Source organism: Mycetomoellerius zeteki, unplaced genomic scaffold, assembly GCF_001594055.1.
Source record: "Mycetomoellerius zeteki isolate Tzet28-1 unplaced genomic scaffold, Tzet1.0 scaffold154, whole genome shotgun sequence".
NCBI classification, from domain to species: domain Eukaryota; kingdom Metazoa; phylum Arthropoda; class Insecta; order Hymenoptera; family Formicidae; genus Mycetomoellerius; species Mycetomoellerius zeteki.
This window is the reverse complement of record NW_017256489.1, coordinates 147103-159128: the sequence shown is the minus strand read 5'-3', so window position 1 is coordinate 159128 and position 12026 is coordinate 147103. Positions and strand designations below refer to the sequence as shown.

Below are 12026 nucleotides of genomic sequence, written 5' to 3'. Positions count from 1 at the left end.
AGATTCAAAACATTCCGTACATTCGAATTAGTTAGATTGTTACAGACAATTACCTTAAAGAGCCGCAAGATGTTGGCGACCATAATAGAGACCACGCTGAATGCGGCGCCTATCACGCCAGTTACCGGTTTGTGGGGAACGTAAGTGGGCGTCTTGCCATTTTCACATTTGTACTCCGATATGTCCTGAAACGAGAGAAAAGTGCCAAGGTACTCTTCCATTACACGATAACGATATAATAAAGAGGAAACTTATTTATCAAAACGTAAAACGTCATTTAAAAGCGCTTTCCAAAACGACAAACGAAAATAAGGTGCAATTTTCACAATGGTGCTTTTAGGTTACTAAATACCCCTTAATACTACTAAGTACCCTTAGGCACTCTATTAGTCAGCCACATTCACCTGCATTTGTTTCTGAAATCTAAAGACAGCGACATGGCCAATGTATGCATTGGAATATAAACAAATATTATCATATATATGCATAATTATATATCATACATGCATAATTATATATCCATATGAATGTACGGGCCAATATTTGCGAATGTGAGCTAAATCCTAAATAGCAAAAGTTGGCGTATATTAGCCATGTCATTTAGAGTCACCTATAATATCTACCGTTCACATGCTTTTTCGATTAGAAATGGACCAAATACCATACGTATAATATGTGAAAGTGGGAGTCGTTAGACTACAATCCACTTACAAGTAGTCCAGTAGAAAAACTCTAGATTGCCGTGAGTGGCTGTGTCAATCGCAATATGATTAAACGTGATTAAATGGGACGTTCTTGGTAAATAACATCGAAATTTATAATGCGCATATTCATAAATATTTATGTCCAATATTTTAAGAATTTTTGAAATCGTTTTATGAGAAGAAAATTTATACGAACATATGTAATCTCAAAGGCCTTGTTTATAAAAATACATAGATACAGAATTTTTTAAATTCGATAAAATTATCTTTTTTCTTCATAGCTTCTATAAAAAAAAGATTTTTTTTTAACTCGGGCCACAGTAGAGGAAAGTGGGGGAACTGTGCGCAGCGGGTAATTATGCGCATCCTGGTTTGGTACTTTTCCAATGGATGAAGACATCACCGTGATGAAATTTTTACGCAGGAATCGTCCTCGTTACGGAGGACGTCGTCCTCTTAAGATATAACTACAAAAGATACGACGTAAATACGTTGCTAACCAGAAAATACAAAAAAGTGAAATCACATCTTTTCTTGTTATTTTAACATTCAGAAAATAAGATGGTAAGTTTATATTTTTAATTTGTTTGTTTAAAGTTGCGTATGTTATTAAAGTATGTTATTATATGCATCTTTTACGCTGTTATTTATTAAGTTCGATTAGGAAGTGTTGAAGTAATTGTATTTTATATCGAGTCAGGTCGCGGCGGGCAACTGCGCAAGCATTTTGAAATGCGCACAATTACCCATTTTCCATATACTATATGATATATATTTAATATATATTTATATTGCAATGTAATAAATATATTTTCTGATTTCTTTATCAACATTCTATAATCCGTATAACAAATCAAACTAACAAAGACTCCTTATAAAGCAAAAGAAATTGGAAAGAATAAGGGCAATAGGAGTTAGGCGCAGAAGACGTGGCGCAAATAATACACCCATAAAGGGTAAAACTTCTTTATTCTATTATACTAAAACGCGCTTACATGTTTCGGCTCATTTTTGAGCCTTTTTCAGAGACAACACAAACTAATATATATAAACTGTGAATAAAAGTTATCTTATCATGGTGAGCTCCCCTACATTGAGAATATAAATACCAGAAATTAAACCCAAATAAGAATGAAAGAAAAAGAAAAAAGAAAAAAAAGGAAATATCGAAACAGAGAATATAGAAAACACGTACACACACACACACACACATTAATTTATCAAAAAACTTTAAGATTATAATTAATTATCCCGAAAATAAGGACGCTCACCGTGATAACAAAGCACCATATCGCAAACATTACTATTAATAATTCAAAAACCGGTTCTTGATATGTTGGCCAGTCAGTATCAGACACAGTGAGTCACTTTTAGATTTAGCTAGTATTTTTTGAAATTACAAATGGGAAAATCTAACATTAAAACGTTAATCAATTTCAAGAAAATGAAAATTGGAAAGTAATCAAAAATCACGCCAGAAAGATTACTGTGTACGAGCGACACTAATTGACTAGACGCGACAACAACTCGACCTTTTATAGCTTGTCTATAATCGGGAGATAGGCCTTGGGAAACTCCTCCATATCCGTCTGCAAGTTGAGTCCGTGCGTCTGTCTCCTGATGAATATCATCTCCGAAATCAATCTCTTCCTAGTGTGGTTCCATGTCCAATATTGTAACGTTGTCCTAATCGAAATCATGGCCTTCTTGTAACCGATGCTCCGTTATAACATTACGGGTAGACGTGTTCCATCGGATATGATTCCTATGCTCCGTGATTCTTGACTTCAGCTGTCTACACGTCTGTTCCACATAACTCGCGTCGCAACTTTTACAAGAAATCTTATAAACAACATTCGACTTCTTGTCACGCGGTAAGGGGTCTTTATGTACCCTAATGAATTCTCGCAATTTATTGATACTATAAAAATTATTGATACCCTCAGATCGCTATTCAACTTCTCTATCAAACTTCTCAATAATACCGCGAAAAAAGGAACAGTGAACCATAAAGGCTGCGCTAAATCAACGCTATTATCATTAACAATATGGTACTCTTCCTATTACTAACCATAATAATGTTCTTCAAACGATTGTTAATATTCTCAAATATAAAGTTCAATGGATAATCGTTCTCTAACAATACTTTAATTATGAAACAAAAATTATCGAAGTGAAATTTAGGATTCGAAAGCAAAACCACTCTATCAACTAATCCCGCGATTGTACCTATTTTTTGAGAAACCGGGTGCTGTGACCAAAAGTTCAAATATCTACCCGAAAAAGTCGGCTTGTGGTATCAATCGAACTCTATCAACTCATTTTTTATCCCTAATCACTGTAACATCCAAAAAATTCGATTTATCACCCCCTACTTCTATAGTAAACTGAAACCTTGGATGCTGAGAATTAAAAATATCAAGAATGGAATTAACCGAAGAATCAGGCGCCGCCATGATTATCCTCAATATACCTATAGTAAAAGGGCAACGGAAACAGAATCAAAGACAAAGCTCTACTTTCCAACTTTCGTATAACTAGATCCGAGATGACGGGAGACAACGGAGAGCCTTAAAGAAAGTAGAATCTAAAACAAATTGAACCGCTTTGATGAATTCCTCCTCAGGTAAACAACAATTTCTAGAAATAAATCGCCAATGGTCTTTGATACAGTCCATCGCATAGTCGATGGGAACATTAGTGAAGAGGCTAACAACATCCAATGACTGAAATTCATCACTCAGCCGCCTACCATCAAGCTCCTTAACAAGTTTAAAACTATTTTCGATATGACTATCCGCCTTAGGAATTGTTTTAACGATAATACTGTGAAGAAACACTGCCAATTATTCATCGAAGGAATTATTATACGATAGAGACAATCCTGCTTGTGTATCTTCGAAAGAGCGTAGGCCCTCGGAAGTATCCCATCATTATATAACAAACTTCTATATGTAGAATTAGATATATACTTTTCTTCCTTCCAACTAACTAATAAAGCTCGTAAGCCCGTTACAATCCTCCTCGTCGGATCCTTTTCAATGACCTCATAAGTATTCTCATCCTATAATTCATTCATTTCCTATGACTTTTGCTTTGCGAATAATTACCCAACTCACGCGCACAATTACTCGACGCGCGAGAAATTTTTTTGCTTTTCTGTTTTTCCTTTTTTGCTAAATATAACCTTATTGAATGAAAATCTGTTCAATATAAGAATACGTAATGGTAGAAGAATATTTAAGGTTTCTATTTCTCTCCATATTTATATCGCTTGAAATTTGGAAAATCATTCCAGGACAATAAATTTCCCTTAGGTGCGCATAATTCACCCACTTTTCCCTATTCTCTAAATTCTTTGGAGTGAAATATCACTCTAAAAAGTGAAAATTGAGCCAATCTTGAAAAACAGTAACTCAATTTTCAATCTTTAAGAGAGATTTCACTTTTCCGATTCACTCTAAAAGTTTTAGAGAGTAAATAAAACTCAGGCAAGAAGTTTCCTTTACTTTTATACTTAATCGCCGTTTTGTAAAATAAAAAACATAAAAATAAAACTTAGATAATACATTACTGCTTTAACTTCGTAAGCTAAACATAAAAAAAGAAATGTCACTAAAAAAGAAATCTCAATACCAAATTCAAAAAATATCTTAAAAACAGTTTTAGACTATAAAAGATTAATTTTTCTAAATTTTTTAATCTTTTATAATTTAAAGCTATTAAAAAAAGATAATTTTAGAAACCATATTACGTTTCGTATTATGTATAAGCGTTTCTTCATAAAATAACCTAAAAAATCAACTTTTTAAAATATTGGGCAGTACTTATTTAAGATTATAGTACCCTGTATAGATTAAATATATATTTCCACTATTTGCAAAGAATTTGGAAAAAATTCAGAGTACTTTTAAAAATAAGGACAATAAAGAATATTTATTTCTCTTCTGTTCTAACAAGTTATGATACATTTAAAGTTACTGAAAAATTATTTCAAATGTTTCTCTTTTCGTTTTAACGAGAATTATACCGCTGGATTTCCACGCGCACGTTTTTCACTCTATTCCCTCTTTATTCGATAGAGATTTGCGCGGGTAACTGCCGTGATGGATGAAATCCGACTGTGAAGTTACCATAAAGTTCGTTTCGTTGTGCGCAACTCGGTCGTGCTCGTTAGATCCTTCCTACAAGCTACGGCGGCGTTACACGATTCGTAATTAAGGAATCCTGTGCAATTCTCAATATGGAAATGCACTTGTCGTTACTGTGCGTTGGACAATTACGTTTTCATCTACTTGGAACAAACAGTCGATAAACAAAACAGTTATAAACTATCCGCTAATAGAATCTTTAATTATTGAAAAAGAAATATAATGTAATCATTTCTTTTAAATTTTATTGATCCGTCAAAACACATTATACGAGAGAAATATATTAATTAAATAACATTAATTTATAACTTAGTAATTGCAATTTCAATTTTTAATTAGTTCATTCACTTATTTTCTAGAAAATTCTTTTTTTTTATCAGTGATAACAAATACAATAATAAAAATCAAATATAATATAATTAGCAATTATATTTATATTTAGAAATATTAACATTAATCTATTTTAAATAAAGATTTTATTTAAAGATTATATGTATAATATATATATATATATATATTAAGAAAATATTCATGAGTTTAATATAAATTGCTTGAGATAGCTAGACATTTATGCAAAATCATAAATTGCTCATATTTATTTGTAAATCTATGAATAGTTGTCTATAACGAGCTTGACATTTAACACAAACATTACAAAGATATTATTTTTAGAAAAACCAACTCACACACTATATTATAATAATTATGTACGTATATGATTATGAAGTGCAACACATTTAACAGTATTAAATTGTTTCTATTATTTAACGCATAGTTTGCATTTTGCGCTATAATAACCAGCATTTGTTTCATAACGTTTTCGAAATCAATTACATTTCGCTAAATGTAGCTTTTGAACAGGTGAACTTTGGTCGATTTGGAAAGTGTACTCAACGTCGACGAAAGACATCTTCTTTCTCACAGAAGCTGATGAGTTTCGTTCCTTTGCAATAATAGTTAATTATAAATAGCACATATAATAGTTAATCCCTTAAATATCGTGGAATGTCTGACCATTTAACGCAAATATATCACACTACTTAATTTTTAAGCTACCAAGAAATTATTTCCGCAAGTTTACAATTAAAGAATTGTGCTATAAGAGAAAATGATAGAGAATTATTTTGATAAATTTATGATGGAAATTAAGGGATTTATTTTCAAGTCCTTTTTTTATTTCTCCGAATTATTTATAAGTATTTTGAATTGTACGTATTCTACATAGTTGTAGATTTCTATGAACACGACAGAAGTACACAACGGATACACATCTCTTTATTTCATTCACTGAATTTTTTTAATTTTCCGTGAAAAAAATGAGATGAGTGTTCCATCGATGTGTACGTGCAATCAGTTACAAAATACGTGAAAATTTTCGAGAAAAAAATGTATGCGACAATTAAGTTTTATCGATTTACAAGATACCAACGATTTGTATTTACGATTTGATTTCGCGAACATTCACTAACTCAGTGTTAGTTACGAGATTTTATCGTGCATATTTAGCAGAATTCGTGAAAACGTCTGTTCGCAGAGAACGTCTAGCGAGAAACTAGAGAATATTATTCTCTGGTATGCTCAGATGATTTAAATATGGTGAAGCAAACATCACGCAGATGCATACGTTGTGTATTTCTATGAAGAAATTCTTCGAACGGCTGCATAAATCCGGAATGCATTATGTCGCAACTCCAGATTATTTAAATATCATATGTCTCCGACGGACTTATGACATATTAATGCAATTTTTTAGAAGATAACTTGCTGTGTTTATGTGAATGTCTACGTTAGTGTAACGAGAAAGTTAAGTAGCGTAAAATGTATATAGCTAAGAGGTGGAAAGAAGGCAGTGCATTTATGAATGCATTATGCACGCTGAAAATCCGTTACATATTATGAATAAATACATATTTTGTCACACGTGGTCTATTTCATAAATAATTAATAATCATTTATGCAATGGAACAGTAATAACATTGTTAACAGATTATTCTGTCAGTCAATAAATCTCGTTCATGTCACGGCAAAAAATTATGACGAGTAAAATGGCATGAGCTTTATTATTAAAAAACGTGACTGAACTGAATTATGTGCAACTGAAATATGTGCAATGTAATTGCCATTTAGCAAATAAATTGCCGGATATAAGCTGGATTTAGCGAACATTATTTAGTCTCATTTAGAACATTATTTTGTCAAAAACACACACACACACAACACACGCATGTTTGTATTATTAACTCTTTTGTACGAGACCTACAGTCGATAAATGTATTAAATTCATGTAATAATGTAGAAATATATGGCGACGGGATATTTTAAATTATAATATTAAGATATGTTAAATTAGAATTATTAAAATATAATTTATAGTTGCTAAAATACAAGCATCAGAAGCTCAAAGAATAAAAAGATTAATCATCCATATTAAACGCGTTTAAAATATCGGTAAAAAGAGCTCATCAAACTTTTATAACTCTAGTCGACATCACAAAGTGCCTATCAATTCTTACAAGTACATAATTTACGATTAATCGTTACCTGTTATCTGAATTATTCGAGTATCAGTTATGTCCGACATGATGAACGAGCTGTAAGATACAGAAAGCTATCAGTCGATGAGACGTGATGGCTCTTAAATCATGGCATCGTTCCAAAGTGTTCGGTATCCTGAGCGAGTTTTGAAAGAGACTGAAGACCAAAAAAAAGAGATTCATGCCGTTGAATCCATAGATCTTCGTTCAAGGAAGTGTGTTCTTCTGGCGAGGTAACCGTTCTCGCTCGAACGCGCGAGAAATAAATCCAAACATCCGGATTTGAACATGCATTATTCACGCCGAGAAAGATGCATTCGTTTCGACGCGAAAAATAGAAAACGAATTTGTTCAATGACCAATCAACGACCGTAAATTAAACGTACTCGTAATATCGATATACATTTCTAATGGATTTAATTTAAAAAGCTTCGTAAAAGATAATTTTCTGTTCTTAACAAAATAATAAACATCTTAAACAAAATAATAAATATATGAGATTTCCAATAATGGCTAAAATATGTCGGTTCTTTTAGTTTTCAATCATAAAAGTAATATACAATGCAAAGATTTTAATAAAAATCGACATGTAAGGTATTGTATATAAATTGTCGACATGTAAGATAATGTAATATAAATTTATTGTAATTTTGCAAAATCTGAACATTTTAATTTTTAGTATTAAAATGCTTAAGATTAATGTCATGGACTTATTTAAAATTAATTGTAGATCTTATATGAATTAGATTTTTTTGAGTAAACAAGAGTAGACAAAAAGAGAAAGAGAGAAGAAATTTTGAAAACAAAAATAAAGAACAATAGAGCTGTTCAAATTTTTAACTATAGATAAATAATAAATTCTTGCAAAGAGTGATCTATTTCTAATTGTAAATAGTGACGTGTAGAAGAAAAGATATAAATTAATGTAATATTTAAGAACAGTATGTAATAATAACAATACAGGCCTGATGAATATTGTGTGCGCAATGCACACAAAAGAATACTTTTATAAAAATCTACGATTCTCTCCCACTGGTACTTGATGATTTACGATTTTCACGTGATAACTGTTCCCAGGCGCACAGTCGTAGCGCTGAATGGGAAGCGAAGGCAATTGCTTGTCAGGAAACATGGGAAATAAATGGCTACGAACGAGTGTCGCGTCGCGCGAAATCAAAAGGTGGGATTTTTGGCAATTGCGGACGCGGAGGTGATTCTTCAAGATCGTGCAACGTATCCTTTAACTGTGATAACGCGATCCAATTTCGTGGTCTCGCGGAACGACGGAAAGCTATTACATCCGACAACTTTCCTTTATTAATCACATAATTAAGAGAATAATTAAAACTTGTAATATGATAGATTATAATTAAACACGATAAAGGATGGTATTCTCTTCCCCCCGGTAAATTAATGCAAGGCGGGCTCGGATCTTTGCAAAGCAAAAGGTTCAAACAAGGTTTATGCTAATGTATTGAAGCATTCTCTTGGTTATACCTATCATTTTAGTCAAGTTCAAAAAAGAGTTTGAATATAATATGATATTTAACAATGTAAATTAAAATTCCAACGTAATTCTTATATCAAGCTTAAAATTTTAGGGGGGATCCCGTTTGTCTATACAAATCGATTGCCTACAGTATCGTTTGCCTACATGTATTATTGCCTGCAAGTATTATTGCCTACAGTTCGATTGCTTACAAGCACTTTTGCGCACAAATAAAATTTTCAGAGACGAAATATCACATTTGGCTACATGTATTATTGCCTTCAGATCGATTGCCTACATATACTACTCTCTGCTTTAAAAACACAAATTCTGTTTTAAAACACAAATTTTCTACCTTAGAAACACGAATTCTCTATTTCAAAACAAATTCTCTGTTTTAAAACACAAATTTTCTGCTTTAAAAATACAAATTATTTTCTTTACTTAACAATTACTTAACTTAATCTTAATTTTATATTTGTGCGCAAAAATGCCTGTAGGCAATCGAGCTGTAGGCAATAATACTTGTAAGCAATAATATATGTAGGCAATAGTGCAGGCAAATGTGACTTTGTTTCTGAAATTTTTATTTGTGTGCAAAAATGCATGTAGGCAATCGAACTATAGAAAATAATTTTTGTGTGCAAACGAATTGTTGGCAAAAGTGATGTATTGTAGGTAAATGATACTGTAGGAAATCGATTTGTAGCTAAAAGGAGCCATCTCAAAATTTTATTTAATTTTATTTAATTTACTTTAATCGCATATTCAGATGTTTTTACTTAAAATTAACTTATTTAACTTACTTAATTTTAGAAACAAAAGGCAAGGATTTCTTATTCATCTGAACAAAAGGGAAAATCTAGCTTAAAATTACTTATCCCATAAAAGCATATTCATTTGCATATATTGAAGTTTAGGAAAAAATTTCAATTTTACATTGAAATTCAATTAATGAAAATAAACGTTTCTAAAGTATGACTTGTCTGTAAGTCTGTAATTCTACGCTATATAGTAACATGTTAATCCCAATTTATCTACGATTCACAGAATTTATACCGCACTTCGTACCGCTGAGTACTACATTGAGTTGCCCGCGGCGACGCAGACTTCTCTCTTTTAAGTTCGCGAGATAAATTCCCGGCGTGAATAAAAAGGAGCCAGAGGATGGAGACTGACTTATATGAATTTACTATGATTCCATGAATCTTACTCAAGCAGAAATGCTACTTCCCGCAACGAATACATTCCCATGTTGAAACATTTTTTAGTTAGAATATAAAAAAAATCCTGTATATAGTCGAGAGAAAGAAACTTTCAATAATAATTAAATCGTTTGTATATGCATTTCAGAATGCAAACACGATGTTGTACAATCAATGCTGAGAGTACTTTTGAATTCTTCTTCTTTTCAATCAAACAATTTCCATATAGAGAAAATTCAAGTGCTTAAATTTTATATACATTCTATTTTTCAGGAATCCTTTTATGTAGAACTGACACACAATTAAAACCTAACTAAAAGTACACGACGTACAGCTTTTTATGAGAGATAGAATAAAATCTTATCTAAACTTTATTCTCTAAACTATAAATCTAATTGAGAAATGAGCAAACGGATAATTACGGTTAAAACAATATCCTTCAACCGCTGGAGTAAATTAACTTCTCTCATCGCACGAGGAAGTAAAATTGAATGCGCGCACGAAGAGCTAAATTATAGATGCGACTCTGAGTTATAAATTCCCGTCAAAAGAAAGTATTATGTCGCAATGACAAGAGCAACATGTCACTAGAATTATTTCCGGTGCACGTTGTAACTAACTACTTTACTGGCACGCTCCAAACCACTTTCGCGAACAATTCGAGTCCTGTCTATATCACGTTCGACTGATACGTGACTCACAATTAGAAACATCCTCCTATATCATACCCTGCAGTTTTTTTGCGTAAAATTTTGTCGATACGCTCGTGTCAATTGAACGTAGCTGGCATTACATGTGCCGAGATGAAAGATGAGTTCAGTGGTTGGAAAACGTCTGTTGAACTCCACAAATTCTGATCTATCTCTTTGAAATTTTGTCGGTCGGCTTTTTTACGCTCCACATGATAGTCTTTATCGAGAGGCTTTCTACCAATGTAACTACACAGTCAATGATCCTAATTTCTGGCACATCCCGGCGACCAGAATATCGATCTTCCCGAATAAAGCGACGAATAGAATGAGATTTTAATTCCGAATGAATAAGCTTTTAAGATAATATAATCGGGCGTCTGATATTTATTTTTCAATAATTATTATTTTAAATAACTACATAAATCTTATGTCTTTATACATTTTCAAGTAAGCTTATAAAGTCCTAAAACAAATTTCTCGTTAGACACACACACACACGCACGCACGCACGCACGCACGCACGCGCACACACACACACACACATACATCTATAATTTAACTTTAATATGTGTATGTATATATATATATATATATATGAGATTCCATTTCTATTGACATTAATAATTATATGTGAAATTTTGTTGAAAATATAATATAAAATATGTTCTTATTTTATACTTATTGAATTTATGTTTTATCAAAAGACATTTGCTAATTTTGGAGTTACATATAATAATATAGAACGTTAATACTTTGATAATATAAAAGAATTTAAAATTAAAAAATTTTATAGTTTGTTTTATTTTTTATTATTATGGCTTGTGACGTGACGTTTTTCACCATCACAAGGATCGTTCGACCTGGCCGAAGTAGCGCGGCAAATTTGTCCTGTGTCCTCCCGACGCGGGGGGCGGGCGTGCCGACGCTTGTTGCGATTTTCGAGCGAGAATTTGGAGATTTTTGTCGTCGCGTTTTGCGTAACATTACTATTTCTTTTTGTAAATTTGTTTGAGAATTTTTAGTATCGATGGCTGCGGTAGGTAATTTAATGTGCGACACATTCCACCACCTCAAGGAGGCGGCCAAGAAGAAGATAGAAGACCATATTGGAGGTCCGAGGCCACCCAGAGGAGGAGGTAGCGCACAGGTGATACTGTTCCATACTATCAAATTAACGCCCTGAGCAAAACGTGTTTTCCTGAAGCCGAACTCTTTACAGGCGATTATACCGCGGGAGCGACTAAGGCGGCG

The 12026-nt window shown here is 32.5% G+C and overlaps 1 protein-coding gene across 1 annotated transcript in view; it reads right to left on the bottom strand.

Moving 5' to 3' along the window:
• LOC108720634 (metabotropic glutamate receptor 8) overlaps nt 1-12026 on the bottom strand; it is a 179929-nt gene that overhangs the window by 71243 nt on the left and 96660 nt on the right. Inside the window, exon 4 of the mRNA XM_018444757.1 lies at nt 54-185. Within this exon, the coding sequence (XP_018300259.1) occupies nt 54-185 (132 nt within the window). The remainder of the gene's footprint in view (nt 1-53; nt 186-12026) is intronic.